The following is a 22,352-nucleotide window of genomic DNA, read 5'->3' as shown; positions in this document are numbered from 1 at the left end:
GAGAGAGAGGGAGATGGAGAGAGAGAGAGAGAGAGAGAGAGAGGAGAGGGAGAGGGAGAGAGAGAGAGAGAGAGAGAGGGAGAGGGAGAGGGAGAGAGAGAGAGGAGGGAAAGGAAAGAAAGAGGGGTTATGACGAAGGGCAGAAAAGGACCCGAACACTAACGAGTGTGAGAGGGTGAGCAGGAAGAAAGAGGGCAAACGGGTGACGAGGACGCTTCAGGTTCAGGTGGGGCAAAGATGGTTGCCAGCCACGCTACGCTAGCTAGCTACATGTCAATGATGGATGCCAGCCATGCTACGCTAGCTAGCTACATGTCAATGATGGATGCTAGCCATGCTACGTTAGCTAGCTACATGTCAATGATGGAAGCCAGCCATGCTACGTTAGCTAGCTACATGTCAATGATGGATACCAGCCATGCTATGCTAGCTAGCTACATGTCAAGTGGGACCACTTGTCATGGCACTGCATAAATGAGTTGTGTGAATGTGATGTAGAGATGATGCAGTGTGTGTGTAGCTTGTTGTGTGAATGTGATGTAGAGATGATGCAGGGTGTGTGTAGCTTGTTGTGTGAATGTGATGTAGAGATGATGCAGTGTGTGTGTAGCTTGTTGTGTGAATGTGATGTAGAGATGATGCAGTGTGTGTGTAGCTTGTTGTGTGAATGTGATGTAGAGATGATGCAGTGTGTGTGTAGCTTGTTGTGTGAATGTGATGTAGAGATGATGCAGTGTGTGTGTAGCTTGTTGTGTGAATGTGATGTAGAGATGATGCAGGGTGTGTGTAGCTTGTTGTGTGAATGTGATGTAGAGATGATGCAGGGTGTGTGTAGCTTGTTGTGTGAATGTGATGTAGAGATGATGCAGGGTGTGTGTAGCTTGTTGTGTGAATGTGATGTGGAGATGATGCAGGGTGTGTGTAGCTTGTTGTGTGAATGTGATGTGGAGATGATGCAGGGTGTGTGTAGCTTGTTGTGTGAATGTGATGTGGAGATGATGCAGGGTGTGTGTAGCTTGTTGTGTGAATGTGATGTGGAGATGATGCAGGGTGTGTGTAGCTTGTTGTGTGAATGTGATGTGGAGATGATGCAGGGTGTGTGTAGCTTGTTGTGTGAATGTGATGTGGAGATGATGCAGGGTGTGTGTAGCTTGTTGTGTGAATGTGATGTAGAGATGATGCAGTGTGTGTGTAGCTTGTTGTGTGAATGTGATGTGGAGATGATGCAGTGTGTGTGTAGCTTGTTGTTGTTTACAGGGCAGGTTGTGGCAGGAGGAGAGGATGGCGTGAGAGGCATGTAGAGAGGAAGAAGAGATGGAAGGAGAATGAAAGGAGAGAAAGAGGGAGGGGTGAGGATGGGTATGAGGGAGGAGAGAAGAGAGTGCAGGGCAAAAGGAGAGAGATAGAGGGAGGCGGGCAGGGGAAGAGAAAGAGAGGGGGGATGAGAGAGAGGGAGGGAGAGGAGGTGAAGGTGAGAGAAGAGAGAGAGAGAGAGAGAGGCAGAGCTCACAGCCAGAATGCCTCAGACAGCCCAGCCCGGCCACGCACCCTCTCCTCAACACTTCAGATCACATTCCACTGCAATGCACCCTGGGGGAAACGGGGCCATGTGACACACACAGCAGAGAGAGAGAGAGAGAGAGAAAGGGAGGAACTGAAAGGGGAGGGAGGGAGGTGAAGGGAGAGTATGGCAGGAGGCAGAGAGGGAGAGAGGGAAGGAGGGGTCACAGACTAAAATAGGATGGAGGAGGTGAAGAAATTGAGAGGAAGGATGAAAACAGGTGGAGAGCAAGGGGAGAGAGGAGAAGTGGAGGAGGGATGGGAAGGAGGGAGGAGTGATGGAGGAGGTTTGGAGTGGGGATGGAGTGATGGAGGAGGTGTGGAGGGGTGATGGAGGGATGGAGGAGGTGTGGAGGGGTGATGGAGTGATGGAGGAGGTGTGGAGGGGTGATGGAGGGATGGAGGAGGTGTGGAGGGGTGATGGAGGGATGGAGGAGGTGTGGAGGGGTGATGGAGGGATGGAGGAGGTGTGGAGGGGTGACTGCTGTCCTTCAGATTCTCAGAAGTGGGAGCACACACAATTTTCTGTCCACGACACACACTGCTGCAGTCAACACAAGGGGAAAAGTACACACATACACACACTTACACAAAAACCCATTGACCAGCACGCACACACACACAGACGCACACACACACGAGTCATACTTACTGATTGCTGGATCCAAAACCTCCAGAAAAGGCTGTAGGAAAAACCAAAAGAACAATCATTAGAAACGTGGAAACCTGAAAAAGACAACAAACGATGAGCTCATGTGTTTCTCTTGCACCTGACAGGTGAGTTACTGTGTGTTTCCACCTTGCTAGCTCTGTTACAAGTATGTCAATTACAAAGCAAACAGACGTCCCATGTGAGCTCTGCCCCCTGTATATCTGGGCTACAGGCCCCGCGTGAGGAGAGGGAGATGGAGAGAGGGGGGATGGAGGAGAGGAGAGAGGGGGGATGGAGGAGAGGAGAGAGGAGGATGGAGGAAGAGAGTGGGTTGAGAGAGAAATGCATAATAAAAGAGGAAAGAGGGCAGTTGAGAGACATACACAGTTCCGTAGCATACAGTATGTGTGTGCCACACACACACACACACACACACACACACACACACACACACACACACACTCCTCTGCTGATAAACTGGGCCAGGCGCACACACGCAGATATAGCACCACACGCTCAGGTCGACTCGCAATTCGCTAGCATCCGACCAGACCACCGGAATGTGGGTTAATAGGAGCCCACTAGTGGGATTCTACCATCCCCGGCGGCTAACAGCTAACGCTAGCTTCCCGGCGACGGCTGTTAGCCTGCTACCGAGCGCACCGCTAACAGTATGCATGCTAAGGGGGCGTGGGATGCTATTTACCTAGTCGCTAATAGGCGAAGCTAGGTGTTTATCAGCAGAGCTCTGTCTCTGGGGAGTTGAGGGGGGGGGAGGCGTGCTAACGGCAGGGCTGGTGGGCTGCTGGCCTGTTAGCGTGTTCCTCGTTAGTGATGTTGACTGAGCCAGGGAGAAGGTCATGCATTTGAATGAGGTCGTCAAATAGAACAGGCCAGTTTGGACTACCTGAGAAGAAGGTGCAAACATTCGCCATAGAGAGAGGGTGAGGGGTTTAGAGATATTCTGGTAGTGTGTGTGTGTGTGTGTGTGTGTGTGTGTGTGTGTGTGTGTGAGGGAGAGAACGAGTACTGACCTCCTCCTCCCGCCTGCCCAAAGCCAGCAAAGCCGCCGGGCTGCGGAGCGCCGAACCCCGTGGCGGGCTGCTGCTGGGCCAGGGCCCCGAACGACGGCGCCGCGCTCTGACTGGCTAGAGAGCCGAACGTCGGGCCGCTCTGAGGCGCAGCGAAGCTGGGGGAGGCAAAGAACAACGAGCGTCAAGACAAACAAACAAACAAACAGGGGTTTTGGGTATTACGTGGGGGGAATCCGTGACCGGCGATTACGGAACACAAGGCGCTATGGCCTCCTTCAGCGGGTTCCTGGTTCCACAGCCCGTCGGAGGATAAAGAGGCTCTCCTTTAGTGTGGAGGAACGGATCAGGAACCAGAGCAAGCGTTCGGTTCCCTCCGTTCTATTCAAATGAACTGAGCCCCAGATGGAGAGCTGTCGGTCCGTGTCATCTCGCCCCAAGCTATCTGAGAGCCGACGACAACAACATTGTTCTGCCCTGAGGGCGACGGCTCCGACGACGTGATTCTGCTCCAGTTATTAGGCTTAGTCGTGGTAAAAACACAGCAAAAATGTCAGAAATGAGCAGTGACTAGTGTCATGACCTCCTCGTCCTCCTCCCTGGCGGGCCTGACACCCGAGGCTGATTTGCCTCGTTTCCGAGCCCCCCAGGCTAAATCCTGACCCGACCGCACGCCACGCTACCGTGCATCGAAACACGCCCAACGGTATTCTCATTCTTGTCTCTCTCTCTCTCTCTTATTTTTATTTATGTATTTATTTAAAATAGGGACCACACATATTAATAAACATTTAAAAACATTCCTACATAAATGTAAATAAGCCAGATATAGCCAACAGGCTAATTTTCATCTGTAGTCCCTTGTCAGGTTGATGGCAGAATGATTGATGGTTGCTGGTCTCTCTCTGTACAGCCTGAGGCCTCGTCTGGCGCTCGCTGCGCCCCGCCATGGCCCATATCAGCCTCCCGGTACCACACCCCAAAAATGACCCCAGTTCTTTAAATATGCAGAGTGAGGCGTGTCCAGAGAAATATCAAAGAGTATGCCCTGACGCAACGAGACTCGATCTGAATTCCGATGCGAGGCGTGGCCGCGCCCGCCGGCCGGGGGGGGGGGGGGGGGCTCTCTGGGGGCGGAGCCCCGGGAGAGTCGAGTGGTAGTTGTGAGCCAGGGGGGTTAAGAGGTGCACCCTGGGAGTTGTAGTGGTCGCTGGGGGGGGGGGTTTTGGCGCGAGGATTAGATCACGACTCGACATCAAACATCCGAGTCAAAGAAATAGGGAATGTGGGAGATGTAGAGAGAGCGTCAGTAAGGGCGAGAGTGAGGAGAGAGAGGGGGGGGGTTATATTAGAGTGAGTAATAAGACAGTAGGGAGAGAGAGAGGGAGGGATGGAGATAAAGAGAGATAGAGAGGGGCAGGGTTGAAGAGAGAGCGTGAAAGAGAGAAAGAGAGAGCAGTAGAGAGTCTACAGCGGTGACCAAGAATAACTCGCTGGTTGAGCTCCTCTACCAGGGTCTAATCTAAACTGGGAGATGGCGTTCAACAGACCCCCCCCCACCGCCGGCCTCGACTACAGGTCAGTCGGGGAACAGAGCCAAGGCCTCGTCTCTCAGCGTGACCCGGGCCGCTGGATCGAGGGGCCCCTTCGAAGGCAGGGTGCCGTTCACGAAGCATTACTGAACTACCTTCAGATTAAAAAATAAGAATAAAAGCTCCAACGTTGGGGGCGTGGCGGGGGCAAACAGCTACTCTGTAAACAACTGTGTTTCTCGTACTACAGGGGGGACAAGGGTGAAGGGAAGAAGAGAAGAGCGGTAGAAGAGCTCCTGACGGAAGAAAAGAAGAAGAAACGTGGGATGGGGGGGGGGGCGGAAGAGGGAAGACACTCAGCTGCTGGACATGGGGTCATTTCACAAGCTGACAGGATTAATCCCTCAGAGAACCCATTCACAAAAAGAGGTGTGAGAGAAAGAGGGGAAATAAGGAGTTGGAGAGTTAAGAAATGACTCTGGTCTGTGCTGGAGCCGACAAAAGGGCTGTGTGTGTGTGTGTGTGTGTGTGTGTGTGTGTATGTGTGTGTGTGTGTGTGTAGGGAGGTAGTTGGGGGTTTAGGCTGTAATCCCCTCAAGGACCGTGATGCCCAAGACCATGGAGAGAGAGAAAGAGGGTGAGTGATGGGGGGAGAGAGAGAGAGAGAGAGAGAGAGGTGTGGTAATGTGCATGCGGTATGACCCCAGAATGGGATTATCTGAGTGGAATAATCTAGAGTGTGAGCGTACTGTATGTGTAGAATTGTTGGTGACAGGGGAGGGGTAAGAGGGGGCCCAGGATTAAGTAATCCTATTTCTCACACAATCTCACAGTAAGGATGTTCACCTGGGAAGGCAGGGTCACACAGGCTCAGGGGGGTTTGTGGGTAAAGAGCGCTTTGACTCCCCTCCACCTGCTGTACTGTAGCCTGGCATCGCCAGACCAATTCACTACTGCAAATGAGTCCGGAACCTGTCAGTTGATTTTCGATTTCCAAGAGGTGTTATCAACCGGTGCAGACCCAAATGCCCTGGGGCCCAATTGGACAGATCCACAACCAGTCAGCAAGGAAGCTGTGCCCCATCTTCTTAATGAACAGCAGGGACAACTGGTAAATTAAACGTTTAACAAATACTGTCGATGGTACAGCAAAGACATCTTTCTTATCAACAAAAGTTTTAAATGAGGTTGTTTCTGTTTCTATGGTGGAACTCTGTCTGGTTCTATGGTGGAACTCTGTCTGGTTCTATGGTGGAACTCTGTCTGGTTCTATGGTGGAACTCTGTCTGGTTCTATGGTGGAACTCTGTCTGGTTCTATGGTGGAACTCTGTCTGGTTCTATGGTGGAACTCTGTCTGGTTCTATGGTGGAACTCTGTCTGGTTCTATGGTGGAACGTGGAACTCTTTCTGGTTCTATGGTGGAACTCTGTCTGGTTCTATGGTGGAACTCTGTCTGGTTCTATGGTGGAACTCTGTCTGGTTCTATGGTGGAACTCTGTCTGGTTCTATGGTGGAACTCTGTCTGGTTCTATGGTGGAACTGATGCTTCCAAAACAAGGACTGCGACGGCAAAATGAACAGACTAATATTCCACTACTGTCAACTTTCACAATACAAATTGAAACATTGCTAATTGTGAATGAACAAGGAGCACATGTTAGCTTGCTATCGCAGGGTACAGCAGGGCTCAGGCTTGGCTAGTGTGTCAAAGTGGAGCTAGCCTATGAGGCTAAAGGGATAGCCTCTCATCGCCTATCTGAGGGTGTTGTGTGAGTATTAACTGGGACAGGGTTGGTCTGAGGTCTGAGACTCTGGTCCGAGGTGTGACAGAGGTGTCACAGAGCACCCAGCCCCAACATGCTGCCGTTGCGCCTCAGCCCTCAACACACTCTCCTCATTAGGAGGACCTGTTAGGACACTGTCTGCCACTGGCAATATAATACGACAATAGCACCAACTCTCCCAAAAGTGAGGTCTAGAGGAAGGCATTATTTACAATAGTCCAGTTACAGTGTACTGTAGCTATACATCTGCCCCCCTAATCTCAGTAGGTTTGAGCCCCAAATTGTGCGCAGCAAAGCATTTCATTACCCAATGATGGTACCTTGTATCATGTCTATGACAAATAAATCACATCATTATTAAACGCCAGTATGTGCTGTCATTTAGGGTGTATTCAGACCTGTAGTTAATTTGCTTTGTTCCAATTCAGGGAACACTATGTTGAAGTTGGACCTCAGCATGTCACACGCAAAAGGCTGCCTCGTTCTCCGCCGCCTCAAAGTTGATCGACGTGCTAGGCGTGCTAGGCGTGCTAGACGTGCTAGGCGTGCTAGGCGTGCTAGACGTGCTAGGCGTGCTAGGCGTGCTAGGTGTGCTAGGTGTGCTAGGCGTGCTAGGCGTGCTAGGTGTGCTAGGTGTGCTAGGCGTGCTAGGCGTACTAGGCGTTCGCACTAGGCCCTCAATCCAACTTTCCACGGCCGCGCCAGGTTCAAACAGGAGCGTTCCCGCTGAGGCCTTGTAATGTTATGTTATGTTATTTTTATTTATAATGCGCCCCCCAACCAACTGTTACATCAGCCCGGGGCACAGCCCGGGTACAAAAAGAGACAAACAAAAACAAAGGACTGCAGAGACACAAAATGAAACTACATTTAAGACACTAAATGTGGAGGCGGGCTGTGTTCCTCTTACCCGAATCCTCCCACGTTGGCGGCTGCCGTTCCCTCTCCGAACACCTTCCCGGCCGTGGAGCCCATGGGACTGCTGAAGGAGGGGGCGGAGCCGAACGCCGCAGCGCCGCCGAACGCCGGAGATCCACCGAAGGCCGGGGGGCTGCCGAACACAGGGGCACTACCGAAACCAGCTGCAGGGGAGGGGGGCAGATTAGAAACCAGCTGCAGGGGAGGGGGGCAGATTAGAAACCAGTTGTAGGGGAGAGGGTTCAGATTAGAAACCAGTTGTAGGGGAGAGGGGGGCAGGTAGGGGGTTGTCATGAGAAACGAACGGTTGTGCGCTGGTGACAGAACAACCGACATGAGTAGTTGTGTGAAAGTTAGGGGAAGCATCACTACTGACATTAGCACACACAACGGCTTGAAGTGATTCACATAACAGGGCATAGTAGTACAAGGACATGGATTACAACCACAAAGTAATACATTTCAAAGCGTGTGTGTGTACATAGCTGTCACTCGAAACCAATCAGCTCTGAGCAGATGAATCTCGTCGTATGGTACACTTTATACTGTTCTACACGGTCACATACTCAAGGACATCTATAACTACACGCAGTATAAAGGCCCTGTGTTGACAGGAATATGTTTGGCAACCAGCCTCTCTGGGCTGTGAAGAAGAGCAGTTTGAAGAGAGAGAGAGTGCTGAAATTACAGCCTGGCTACTCGCACGCCCCAGTGAATAATTGATTGAGTTAATGTCATAGGATTACATTCCTTGGGTCCGGGCCAATGATGTAGTGTGGGGAGAGATACTGGAGCCCGTCTGGACATCAGAGATAGATGCTACCTATAGTCACACAGTCATGACAAAGGCTTCTTGGGAGCGCTAGTTGAGCTAGTGCAATTTGGACACTTTGGTATGTTGTGGCTTTGCTAGCTTTGGCTAACACTAATGCTAATTAGCTAGCAAAATAGTCTCAGCAATTACTACAATATTTGCTCGTGACGGGGCGGGTGCTACAACAGCTGTGCTTGCTATGCCGCTTCAATGACTTCGCTAGCTCCGAAAGATGCTATGAGTAAGCAGCTTTTGAACTGATGTCATTTCTGCCCCCGAAGGGAGTGTTGGTTAGAAGTCACACTGTGCTATGGCTAAAGGAGGGAGTAGCTAGCTCATTTTTTTTGCTGTGCTGGCTTGCAGAGATAAGGTGACTCTGGCTGTAGTGGCAATGATGGAGGATGTGGTGTTTTTTTCTCCTAGAGGGGGTTGGCTCCCGGGTTAGCTGAGTGTGTGTGTGTGTGTGTGTGTGTGTGTGTGTGGGGGGGGGGGGGTGAGTGTTCATCCATCATCCAGCATGCACCTCTCTCTTGGAACCTCTCTCATCATGAAGTCCAATAGGACATAAGAGGAAGGGAGAAAAGAACATAGAGGAGCACGACCTTTTACAGTCAGAAACATCTACAGGACAATTTACAAACGGAGGACAGGCAACACAATCATCTGATCATAAGCACAGTGCAACTACCTCATAACATCACGATCACCGCCTCACCTTGGGAACGGGGATATTGTTTGGTTGAAAAAGCTCAAACTGACTCACTATGAATATTTGATTAATCTCGGGTGACGTTCAACAGTTCTGATATTCCATGCAAGTCACCAGCATCTGATGATTCTGCACGTCAGTGGATGTACGAACGTGATAGATCAAATAGAATAGAACGCTGAATTCTACAACGGAGAGTTTGGATACTTGATTCTGATTGGCTAGAAGCAGTGGTAAAATACTCTGTAACCCACGGCTGCGACCGCATAACAATTAGTATTAATGCGCCGTCAATCTCATTGACCAGGCCATGGTAAAATCCCCTGTAACCCACTGCCTCTCGTGGTCAATTGCTTAATTTGACCATGCAGTAATCCGTCTTGCAAAACTGATGGATGTGTTCCACCACAGTGATGTGTGTGTGTGTGTGTGTGTGTGTGTGGGGGTTATCCTGTACCTGTTTTGGCTGGGGTGGAGAACGAGCCGAACCCTTGGGCAGCCACACTGCCTCCACCAGTACTGAAGGTGCCACTCGGCTTCTGCTCCCCGAACGTGGCGGGCTGGCCGAAGCCAAAGGTCTTGGCTCCACTGTTCCCGAACAGACTGGTGGAACCTAGGAGAAGCAAAGGGTTTTTAAGAGTAGGCCCGGTTTTTAAGAGTAGGCCTGGTTTTTAAGAGTAGGCCCGGTTTTTAAGAGTAGGCCCGGTTTTTAAGAGTAGGCCTGGTTTTTAAGAGTAGGCCCGGTTTTTAAGAGTAGGCCCGGTTTTTAAGAGTAGGCCTGGTTTTTAAGAGTAGGCCTGGTTTTTAAGAGTAGGCCTGGTTTTTAAGAGTAGGCCTGGTTTTTAAGAGTAGGCCTGGTTTTTAAGAGTAGGCCTGGTTTTTAAGAGTAGGCCCAGTTTTTAAGAGTAGGCCCGGTTTTTAAGAGTAGGCCTGGTTTTTAAGAGTAGGCCTGGTTTTTAAGAGTAGGCCTGGTTTTTAAGAGTAGGCCTGGTTTTTAAGAGTAGGCCCGGTTTTTAAGAGTAGGCCTGGTTTTTAAGAGTAGGCCTGGTTTTTAAGAGTAGGCCTGGTTTTTAAGAGTAGGCCCGGTTTCTACTCATGCAAAAGTGTCAAAGGGTACAGTCTTTAGTTAGGCTGGGTGGCTTACGTTAAATGCAATTATTGTTAGTCGCTTTGGATAAAAGTGTGCTAAATGACTGTAATGTAATGTAATGTAATGGGTGAGTTTCAAGGCAAGGTGTGAAAGAGATGAACCTGTGTTAGACCACACAGTATGAGAAATGTACCGAGCTGTCAAGTTGTTTCCAAGAGGACATGGTACGGACTTTTGAGTTGAGAGGAGAGTTAAGCCACTGAAAAACAGCGTACAGTCGTTTTCACAAGAAAGGTTCTTAAATGAGCTACTGCACCTTTCCTGGACCAGGCAAGAGCGCGGTCAAGGCAGATTAAGGCAACCCGGACCATCCCCAGCTCACCGCATTGCCAAAGATTCAGACACTTCACCGACTTCTCCGGATTTCCGCCCACGGCTGCTCGCAAGCTGACATACCTCAACGTTTCCATCTCAAAATTCTAATCATGCGAGGAAAAATCAGGTGCCCGACTTCTTGAACTCTCTCCGCTTCCCAGCTCAATTGATATTAGTCTCCTGAGAGATGTGGATATATCGTTTCTGAGGGGTTTCATGACAGCGAGAGACCCCCCCCCCACGCCTTTGATCTTCACAGTATGATCTTCACAGTACGTGTCTCTTTTAATTGGTCTGGAAGTTCTAAGCCAGCGTTCAGCGAACAGGGGTTCAGTTACGACTCGGTGCTTCTTGTTCTGACTGCGGCTCGTGGGTGTGACCGTTTCATTGTTGGTCGAAGCGCTGGAAGTGTTTTAAAGGAAGTCTCGTCTCTTGAAGCCGTCTCGGCAGGTCTTCAGCACAGCGCTGCTAGCGAGGCCCTGAGACCGGCGAAACGCTTTCTCACATCAAGGTGTTCATCGTCAAAACTGATATCCCGTCATGTTCCATTTCACAAAAGCCTTCCCCGGTCCTGGACAGTACATACATTACACTCAGACGGCTCTTTTCAAGGGTCCTTTTTCTAGACTTTTCTAAAGCCCAGTGTCTCTGCACAATGTCTAAGCCAGATGGGTAAAAACGCTCACCGCATAACATGCGTAAATGACACAAAACACAGATGATTCTCACTTGAGACACTGCGAAAAGGATAGCATATCCTGCCTCCTATCTCTTCCTCGATGGGCAATTTTTAGCAATTCAAGCTGAAACCAATTCTGAAGTGGCTAACTGTAAAACTATGCAAATTGCAGATGAACAAATGCATTTCAAATCAAAATGTCTCTTTTAGGCATTTACTGCATATCCTCTGAGAGTTACTCTGACTGACGATGCCACAGTTCAGTAACTCGGATAAATATATATTCCCGTTCTTTCTCTAAGAGTTTGATGAAGTGGAAGATAATGTGTCCCTTTTCATCGTGGATGGAGCTTGGGAGGGGCGACATCGTTGCATATTAAAAAGCCTTATCAGAGATATCCGACCGGGAGGGCACGTTTCACAGTAGATAGGAGGTGGTGTAGGAAATGGATACTTGCCGATGTGGTCGAGCGCTGTCGGTGTGTGTGAGGAAGACACACAGGTGAACACTTCATGTATTGGGCAGCGTCGTGCCGCAATATCTACTGACTCGGGGCGACCCAAGGACAATGCTCGTTTGAAGTGCACAAACAAAGCACTGATGCCTTCAGAGCATGCTAATGAACTACGAGGGTATTTTGGCGTATGCACTTACAATGCAAACTATAGACAAACTCAACGTAAAGGCTGGATGCTACCGCTAAAAACACAGGAGACACATCTGAAGCTCGAGGGAAAACGTCCTCGGAAAGGCGAAGATCAGAAATGCGAGATTGTGACATTTCTGAATCACAGCCTTAGGTACGCATGGATAACACCCTCCTATCACATAGTCCCTTTGAAATGGGTCATCCATATGCAGAAGGGTAGAAGCTAAGTTCCCCTTCTCACTCCTCGGCATCTTTCATTTTTAACAAAGGAAGGCATGGGATAATGGGGGCATTATAGAGGCAGATAATTCTACATATCCATCTGTGTGAGAGAAGGGGAACTCGGGAGAGGAGTCACGCTTGAAATAATACGGTCCAATTCAAAGCAATCACGCCCGGCCTCGGGGGTTTTTGCGGCTAAAAACAAACGAATAATTCTTCCCACGGAAAAACAAACACAACAGACGAGACCCGGGTTATCGCCGCAGGAGCTGGCGTGGCGCGCCAGACGAAGGCAGAGGCGTGCCAGACGAAAGCAGAGGCCCGCCAGCCTGCTTTGGTATGCCACACCATTCCTGGCAGTTTGTTTGACCGGAGGGGCGCGGCCGCCGGTGATGGAGGAGACGGCGCGGGGCTCGTGTCGTGTCGCGGACGGGGCGGAGTTGGACCCACGCTCTCTCCCTCACTGCCCCTGGCGTCAGACGGCGGGGAACAGAGCGTCATCGCCGCCGCTCAGGGAGGGCGTGGCACGAGGGGCGTGGCCCGAGGGGCGCAGCGCGTGGCCATGTTTAGAAGCCAATGTGAAACGAGGAGTTTTCGCTTGGAAACCCGCAAATTGCCACAAGCACGTTTGTTTTCGTGATGAATGTCCGTGAGGAAGACGTCTTTTAATTCCCGCTGTTTTAACGGGTTACGCGATGTACTAGAAACACAACCAGCATATCAAGCGGACCCGGACTGTCCAGTTTGATCCTGAGCCATCAAGCCATGTTAACTGATAGCTTTCTTTACCTTGATGCTATTTCAAAAGGCATTTTACGGTTAAACGAATAGGCTTTAAGTACATATTTTCTTGTGTGCATGAACTAATATGTCGACGCCCTATCTGCGTTGACATCTTCCTGGTCGTGTCCCCTCACCTGGCTGGCCGGGCTGACCAAAGCCACCGGTACTGGCCGGAGCGCCGAAGGGGTTCTTGTTGGCGGCGTCTTCGCTGGGCTTACCCCCGAGGCCGCTGAAAAAGCCTCCCCCCGCAGGAGTGCCCGGGGCGTTACCGGGGCCCGAACCAAACAGACCCCCGCCAGACGACGGCTGCTGCTGCTGCCGGGGAGAAGGAGGGTGAGAGTCAGAGACAACACAGTCACACTCAAGCGCTCAGGTTTACGTGTGTGTGTGTGTGTGTGTGTGTGTGTGTGTGTGTGTGTGTGAGTGGGTGGGTGTGTGTGATGCTTTGGGAGTCCTACCTGTCCGAAGACACTCCCCCCACTGGGCTGCTGACCGAACACGGAGGGGGTGGAGGAGCCACCGAACGCTGGAGAGACGGAGAACAGGAACAGGAAGTATGAGAACAAAATGGCGCGACACTTTCTGGCGCACTGCACAATCAGCACATACGCTACACACGACAATAACAAGTGATCCCACTACAATAACAAGTGATCCCACTACAATAACAAGTGATCACACTGAAGGTTTGCAGCGTTTCAGTTCAGCCATGGTGAGAGCTATGATATGCTAACTAAGCGTGCGCGCGCGTGTGTGTGTGTGTGTTTGTGTGTGTGTGCGCATGTGTGTGTGTGTGTGTGTGGTTTGCGGGCTGCTGGTGCTGTCAGTTTACAGACGGTCTTGTTCCGGAGCAGTTTTCCTTGTAGGTTGAGCTTGTGGTATAATGGGGCATCTCAGAAAATTTGAATATTGTGGAAAGTTAATTATTTTTATGTAATTGAAAGGGCACCGCATATGTTGTTTTTACCTGCCTATAATCGGCTTCTGGGGTCTCAGAAAAGTGAATTTTAATGTCCTATGCAGAAAAACTCTCACATTTCCCCCCTGAGCCGTCTTATTACATCTTTCTGATTGGGTTCCTGTGAAACCCCCGTTGACCAATGAGATGGAGGGGGAGGGGCGGGGGAGGGGTGCCAATTTCTTCATGAAGAGTTGGGACAAGATGTAGAGATACGTGTGGATTTTTGCAGCCGAAAACAGCGATGCGGCAATAATTCCTGATGTGACGCGCTCGACTCGGCTGGAACAAGCACACCTGCGGCCTGGGAGCTTGGGCGCTCACAAAAACCAATCATCAACATCCGATTGGCTCGCTGAAGGGTGGGGCGTCCAGGGCAGGAGGAAGTGTTCTGACCATAAACAAACGACTGGGTTGTTTGATATCAACGTTTGTACATTGGTAGGAACATCAGAGTCCAACATGTATGTGATAAACACATTACACAATTGATTTAGCATGTGTGGTGCCCTTTACAACAAAAAAGGCTTGACATATTTCACTTTGTGTAATGGATCTAGAATACATTAAAGTTTCACTGCATTAATTAAATTACGGAAAATAAGTAACTGGACTTTTTCACAATATTCTAATGTTGTGAGAGGCACCTGTACTTGCTGTTCAAAGCCCCTCAAGGTTTGCCTGATATCAACTCGTTACCTTTCCATCTTCAGTCTGATTGCCTCTATTCAAACTGATTTCTGTGGAGGAGGAGGATTCAATTTCCCCTAACCAATCACTAGAGACTATTCACCTGAATCTAGTTAGCCCCGCCCATGGTGCTGATTGGTTAGTCCTCCACGGCTCTGACTGGCTAACTCGTTAGACCCCGGGCAGCGCTCTTTAACGGTTCATTTTTTAACCATAATTTTGATGTCACGATGCCTCAACTCAGTGGAGTGGGCGGACTGGACTGGATCAGGCATAAGCCCTGTATGACTGTCCACAAAAACAAGACAATTCACCCATAACAATCAGGAAGTCATGAATGAATTCATGAATCATTAGATGTGTTCTTCTTCGGTGTGTGGGCATGGGGGCCACCTAGTAAATAGATGCTGGGACTGAGTGAACCTCCCAACCCAGACATCGACCAGGAAATTTGATCATCTCTGAAGATGGGCACGGAATCACTCGCAACACCACCCCATAATTTATTTATCTTGAATTACAGTCTCGTTGGTGACTTGTGTTTTGCTTAGGTCAGAAAGACAAACGTGTACAGGTTTCATGGAACGATTTCCCATAAAAAAAAATAAAAAAACAGTCAAAATGATTATGCAATAAAACAATTTTATGAACAAAGGAACGCGAGAGCAGTTTGTGAACAAACGTCCACAAAAATCTGAAATGTAACAGCAGTTGGGGCGAGTTCACATGCCTCCCATGACAATATGCTTCCTGACATACTAACCAGGCGCGAGCTGGACCGAAATAATACACAAGCATGAAGATCACATATCCAGACCGTGGGGTGTGGCTGGGGCTATTATAGTGATAGTGTGACACCTGTTGCTGTGTGTTGGCTAAGCTAGCTATTGTAGTTCTAATACCGGGCTTCTGTCACCTCGGAGGCTAAGCTAGCTATAGTAGTTCTAATACCGGGCTGCTGTCATCTCGGAGGCTAAGCTAGCTATTGTAGTTCTAATACCGGGCTGCTGTCATCTCGGAGGCTAAGCTAGCTATTGTAGTTCTAATACCGGGCTGCTGTCACCTCGGAGGCTAAGCTAGCTATTGTAGTTCTAATACCGGGCTGCTGTCCCCTCGGAGACCCATAAAGACACTGGAGAACACTCGGACTACAGTACGACCGTTAGCACTAATACTAACGACCGTCTTCGCAAACAGCCAAGGATGGACAGCTGATTGAGAAGAGAGACAAGTTCAGACAGCATACTGACGTAGGGGCTGGGTCTGCCCAGCCAAACCTCATGCTACGATTCCCCGGGAGTTAGGGTAGCCCACATGGCATGCAGGCAATCTCTCCCCTACATTCTCAAACTAGGCCCACCCCATCTGACCAACAGCACAAGCCCAGACTCAAACCCAGCCATCAATCCAGTCTGACTCAGGTCAGCGCTGGGCAAAGACAAACGCCTGCTCTCTGGAAGCTCTCCGGTGATATATGTAGAGCTTCTACAGCGTCTCTCCACAATTCTGCAGGCATCCACCGACAGATTTACGCCCCGATAAAAATAACCTCAGACAGGGAAGTGAGCGAGGGGATAAATTCCTGGTCGACCTCCTGTAGGAGTGTCCGGCCCCTCTGGGAGGCCCTGCACACAACATCATTTATTCAGTGTGATTAGATGCTAATACAGTAGGATACAGACAGACGGACACACAGAGATGCCAACGACAGACCGACGGACGCCAGCTTCATGAGTCCGAGGAGCTACGCTCTTTCAACAGGAATGAAAACAGGGTTCGTTATTCTCCTCATGGCTGTGAGTGTGGACCTGGTCTATTCACCCTTGCAGGCAAATCCTGCCAAAGTGTGTGTGTGTGTGTGTGTGTGTGTGTGTGTGTGTGTGTGTGTGTGTGTGTGTGTGGACGGATAGAGATATATCTCCTAGCTAGCGAAGCGCTGGTGCTGTTTTTTCCCCTGTGTGAACATTTTAACTAAGCAAAATGTTTGGGGATAAAATGTTGATGAAGCGGCGTGCGATTGGCCGGCTCGGTGGTCAGAGTGTGACCATTCAGCCCACGTTCAGTACAGCTGACCGGCGATGCTCCGCCACCACATGACGGCTGTAAAACATAATTAGCCTGCGGGAACACGGAGCCCAAGGACACCCAGGACAGTGACAGTCACAGCTCGCCTAACTGCTGAGTTGAAACACTCACTCACACACACACACACACACACACACACACACACACACACACACACACACACACACACACACACACACAGCTGTCCCTCCCGACGGCCCACCCAGCCCCGGATGGCGAGTATGAGAATCTGTGGAATCCTTGGGAATGGGTCTCCTCCCTCCCTCACACCCCTACCCCTCCCTGAAAGACCCCCCCCCCCCATCCCACCCCTCCCTGATAGAACCCCCCCATCATACCCCTCCCTGAAAGACCCCCCCCCCATCATACCCCTCCCTGAAAGACCCCCCCCCATCCTACCCCTCCCGGAAAGACCCCCCCCATCCTACCCCTCCCTGAAAGACCCCCCCCGCCCATCCTACCCCTCCCTGAAAGACCCCCCCCCCTCATCCTACCCCTCCCTGAATGTCGCTCCCACCACCACGCCCTCCGGCCCGCCAGCATTCACACACCCTCCACCCTGACCCCCTCTCCCTTCACACCACAGCCCTCTCTGGGACTCACCCTGACCCCTGACCCCAGTCACCCACAGAGGGCACCCAGCTGCTGGCCTGTCTGCGACACACTCCCACCTTTGACCTCCAGGGGGCAGTCGGGTAGGGTCTGACTCCGAGGACTCACTTTGATGGCCTCTTTTATGGCTGCCTCTCCTTAGGATAACGACGATATCTTCAGAATTAAAATGGCCAGATATCAGCAGCCTATAACAGTGCTTCTCTCAGGCCTGGTGGTGGTCCAGGACAGGCGCACGGCCTAACCCTAACACTGACCCCAATGACCCCATCACACCCTAACAATAACCCTAACGAGACAATTCCACTAACGTCAGGATTCTAATTATTCCACTCGCGAATGCATTTTTCTCTACGTCGCCTGTGATTCTGAATAATTATCGTGACATACTTACTCAAAAGAAATGCTTTCATGTTCATGTATGCAAGGTATTTTTGCTGTTAGGTTTGATTGTTGATAAGTTTTCACTTGCGTGTGTTCGTTTGTTCTTAATCTGGATCACGCAGAAACTACCAGACCGATTTTCACAAAACTGTGGAGGGGTGTAGCATGTAGCATGTAGCATGGGCCACCTTAGCCGGTCCAACAGTAGGGGACCTGCTGCTATGTATGGAAAGCTACTGTGAGGACCTGAGCAGGAGACCAAATCGGACACTTCATTTGCGTTTAGGAACACAGGCTGCGTTCCGAATCGCATACTACCCTACTATATAGTATGCCAAAACAGGATGTAGTATGTCCCAATACATAGTATGCCACATGCAGTATGGCAAAAATACCAGGATGTCCTACTACTAAGTCGTATTTTGCAGTATGCAAGCCAGCAGGCTTTTCTGGCTATTCTGACCCACAATCCTGTGCGCAGCGGAAATGTGCGTCACATGTGCGAGTCCATGGTCGTGACAGCTGTAGATGAATGTCGCGTTATGGACAGCGACGGATGTGGGCAAATTTCAAGGCGCAATGTTATGACAAGGTAGTATGTCCTAATTGGATGCCTACTGCTTGCAAAGTACGTACTTTCTAAGGGCAGCTGTAGTAGGTACTGGTAGTAAGAAGTAGAAGTATGCGATTCGGAACGCAGCTCCAGTTACATTAAAGGAAGCACGCGCTAGTGGGAGGGGCACGTGGGTAATGTCTGTGTTAGCCAATCAGGACGGCGAGCAGGCTCCACCACCCAATGAAGTGGGACCAGAGAGAAGCCCCTCCTCCAGGATCCATCATCCTAACGGCCGTGATGGAGGTCTTTCCTGACGCTGTCATGTTTATTCTGTCCAGCAGAGCATCTATAAACCACACGTGAATCCGTTGGAAGTGGGTTTGAGTGGGTGGGCATCAGAGCCATCTGTCTTATGATGCTTTTTTAGCCTCTCTTACTCTGAAATGTAATTTAATGTAATGTATTGCTTTATAAATGTTCTTAGCCGGTAGACAAACATACTCCTGGAGCTCTATCGCCTTGTTGAGAGGGGTCAGGGAAGAGTTTTTACAGCTCACTTATCTGGCCCCCGGGTGATTACTGTTTTTTGCTTCCCTCTGGAATATGTAGAGAGTGGGTCGTATGCCCTCCTCCCTTGTTCTCTGTTAAGCGCATTGTGTTGCCTCTGGGTATGAAATGCGCTATACAAATAAAGCTTTGATTGATTGATTGATTGATTGATTGATCTGTCCTCAGCTGAGCCCACACAGGGCAGGTGAACACACAGGGCAGGTGAACACACAGGGCAGGTGAACACAGGGCAGGTGAACACACAGGGCAGGTGAACACACAGGGCAGGTGAACACACAGGGCAGGTGAACACACAGGGCAGGTGAACACAGGGCAGGTGAACACACAGGGCAGGTGAACACACAGGGCAGGTGAACACACAGGGCAGGTGAACACACAGGGCAGGTGAACACACAGGGCAGGTGAACACACAGGGCAGGTGAACACACACGGCCTGAAGCAGCTTAGATAGAAACATGGTGACGAAGTGGAAGTATGGATTTTCCGCCTCCCACAGACTAAACTAAACTACATCCTGGGATCCAATCCAATAACATTGATTGTGTTTGTCTGGGTCAGAAAAATAGAATCTATCATATTCCAGCCAGAAAGAGATCATTCCAGAACTGAACAAAAGGGCAGATTAACCAACCGAGGCCACGAGCGAACAAGCGCTGAGGGATTCTAACAATCCAACAGGATGATTGTTGTCCGATGCAACGATTCTAGTCTCATTCCAAAAGTACAAGGATATTGTGGACTGATTAATATTAAGCGTGGAGTATTACTACATGACTGTGAGCTTACAGTCAGTAGAATGGACTAGCTCTGGGAAAAACTCCCTTCATTCTTAACACACACACACACACACACACACACACACACACACGAGCACACACACAAAAACACAAACACACACGAGCACACACACACACACACACACACGCACACACACACACACACACAAAAACACACACGAGCACACACACACACACAAAAACACACACAAAAACACACGAGCACACACACACACACACACACACACACGAGCACACACACACACACACGAGCACACACACACACACACACACACACACACACACACACACACACACACACACACACACACACACACACACACACACACACACACACCAGATACTACACCACAGACACAGATACACACAATACACTAAGAATCCAGGCAATCTGAGCAGCTGACCTGAGGGCTGTCCGAAGCTGAATCCAGCCGAGGGCGTGGTGGTGGTGTTGCTGCCGAACACGGAGCCCTGTCCGAACCCGGCGCTCTGCTGTCCGAAGGCGGGCGTGGCGCTCTGCCCAAACATCCCGGCGCCGGTGCTGCTGGCTGTACAGGAACTGGGCGTGCCGAATGAGAAAGAGCTGGCGCTGTTGGCACCGGGGGCGCCGAACAGACCCCCTCCGCCGGCGGCGTTGGCACCGATGGAGGCCGCCGCCGGCACCGCCGGGGTACCGGCTGCCGCCGCGGGCTGGCCGAACCCGGGACCGGCGCCGAACGCCGACTGGCCAAAGCCGAAGCCGCCGGAGGAGTTGCTGGCCGGCTGGCCGAACCCGCCGCTCTGTCCGAACACCGGTTGGCTACCGAAGGCTCCTCCTCCTCCAGTGTTGGCGCCGAATCCAGGAGCGCCGAAGCCGGTCGGCGCGGGGGGCAGAGCCGGGGCGGAGGAGGCTGAGGTCGGGGCAGGCTGCCCGAAGACGGAGGCGAGCGCTGCGTTGTCCGCGGCGAGGGTGGGGGTGGGGGTGGTGGCGGTCGGGGCGGCCGTGGTGATGACCGGGGTTAGGCCGGCGACGCCCATGGAGCTGCTGTCGACAGCGGCGTGGGGGGGAGGAGCCTGGGTAAAGATGGAGCCCGGCTCAGAGGCGGCGGCGGCGGGGGGCTGGTAGGGCGGCGGCGGGGCGGAGTCCAGCGACGGGGGCGGCGTGGTGGGCGGAGCCTCGGGGGCGGGCGCCGGGGCGCTCTCTTGGGTGGGCTCCGGGGTGGCGGCGCGGGGCGGGGGCGCGGCGGCGTCCTCGGCCGGGGGGCTGACCGACGCGGGCGGGGCCGGAGTAGGGGCGGGGGCTGGCGGCGTCGGGGGTTTCTCGGGTACGGAGGAGGAGTCCGTGGCAGGAGGGGCGTCGCCCACGGCAAGCGACTCGGGGGCTACGGGCGGGCTGGCTCTCTCGGGCTCGGAGGGGATGGGGGAGGGGAAGCGCCCCGGGGGCGGAGTGGGGCCCGACGGCGGCGCGGCGGCTTTAGGCTCCTCCTCTGGGGAGGGGGAAGGGGAGGGGGAGGGGAGCGGCGCCGCCAGCAGCCGGCTGAAGGACGTGGCGGAAAACGCCGGCTTGGCCGCCGCCTCGGCCGGTTTGAACACGCCCCCCGCGCTCACGGGCGCAGCCGTCTTGGACAGGTCCGTGGCGGCGCCTGCGGCGTCCGGCTGCATCAGCGAGGCCGGTCCGAAGCTGAACTGGGCCGGTCCGGCGCCGCCTCCGTTGTCGCCGTGGCCGAAGCTGAAGGCGGGGGAGGACTTACCCTCTTCGTCTCCCTGGCCCACTCTCAGGCCGGAGAAACTCCCCAGGGTCTCGCCCCCCGCCTTGGGGGCCAGGGGCGCGGCGTGCACCCCCGGGGCGGTGGAGGAGGAGGGGGAGGGGGGGCACGCGGGAGGCGGGGGGGTGGGCGAGGCGGCGGCGGCCCCCAGGGCGGGCGAGGCGGACTTGGCGGGGGCGAAGGAGAACGGCGCCTCGTCCGCTCCGGGCATCGCCTGGCCGAACATCATCTTGCTGGCGCCGCCGCCGAACGAGAACTTGCCCACATCTCTCGCTGGGAGGGAGGGAGACGGAGGACGAGTGTCGAGAACAGAGAGAGAGAGAGAGAGAGAGAGAAACAGCAAAAGGAGGAGAGATAACTTTCCCAGCAGACATTCCCAGCTTTCATCTAATGCGTTTAACTTATTCATTGGACTATCACATTCAGTAGGCTATTACAGTTAATCAACTGCGGCATCTATCTACTGACTGGTGCATCGCAAACAGCTGTATGCTCCAAAAGTGTGTGTGTGTGTGTGTGTGTGTGTGTGTGTGTACCTTGTGAGCTCCCAGCTCCTTGGGCCACTGATGAGAAACTGAAGCTTCCGGCAGTCCTGTCAAACACATGAAAGAATGAAGGAAGATAAGCAGGTTTGGGATGATAGGGCTCACCCGCTCCATGGCCCTGGTCCAAAGGGATGATTTTACTCATCCAACTTGTCTCCACAGTGTTGGAAAGTAGAAATGATTTTGTGGACTAATTCATGCTACTACTGCAGGGATCTCACGGTTTTCATTACACAGTAACTCTCTATCCTCTTCAATTCTATATTAATGAGATTGATTGTGATTTCAAATGACTTTTCCCCCACTTGGCTGCAGTAATGGTTGAACACCTCCAATAACAAAATAATTAGACTTTATTAAAAAACCTTGAGTCTATTGTATTAACTTACAATGTCATTACCTCACTGTGAAGCTAAGAATATCGGAACCCAAGTGATCAGCCTGACAATTCATAACCGGTGCAAGTTATTTTGCTACTCTAGGTCTTCAATTCTCAATCTCAATGGGTATAAGGATTGACTGATGTCAACTTGTCAAAACGTTTAGGAGTTTGAGGGCGTTACTCGGGTGTGAGCGCTCTCTCTCTCTCTAGAGACGCGGGTGTGAGCTC

The 22,352-nt window shown here is 51.7% G+C and overlaps 1 protein-coding gene across 2 annotated transcripts in view; it reads right to left on the bottom strand.

The window, feature by feature from the left end:
- Positions 1–22,352, bottom strand: part of nup214 (nucleoporin 214) — a 63,868-nt gene that overhangs the window by 6,482 nt on the left and 35,034 nt on the right. The window contains exons 28-35 of one of the 2 annotated variants that reach the window (XM_084441707.1): positions 21,734–21,789; positions 19,857–21,470; positions 13,259–13,326; positions 12,935–13,115; positions 9,459–9,614; positions 7,471–7,642; positions 3,247–3,401; positions 2,213–2,243 (exon numbers count right to left, since the gene is read on the bottom strand). In XM_084441707.1, the coding sequence (XP_084297833.1) occupies positions 2,213–2,243; positions 3,247–3,401; positions 7,471–7,642; positions 9,459–9,614; positions 12,935–13,115; positions 13,259–13,326; positions 19,857–21,470; positions 21,734–21,789 (2,433 nt within the window). The remainder of the gene's footprint in view (positions 1–2,212; positions 2,244–3,246; positions 3,402–7,470; positions 7,643–9,458; positions 9,615–12,934; positions 13,116–13,258; positions 13,327–19,856; positions 21,471–21,733; positions 21,790–22,352) is intronic. The other variant, XM_084441708.1, reaches the window with a different exon arrangement.

Source organism: Borostomias antarcticus (assembly GCF_949987555.1).
Source record: "Borostomias antarcticus genome assembly, chromosome: 8".
In the NCBI taxonomy this organism is placed as follows: Eukaryota; Metazoa; Chordata; class Actinopteri; order Stomiiformes; family Stomiidae; genus Borostomias; species Borostomias antarcticus.
Note: the sequence above shows the minus strand (reverse complement) of the source record. Positions and strands in the feature narration are given on the sequence as shown.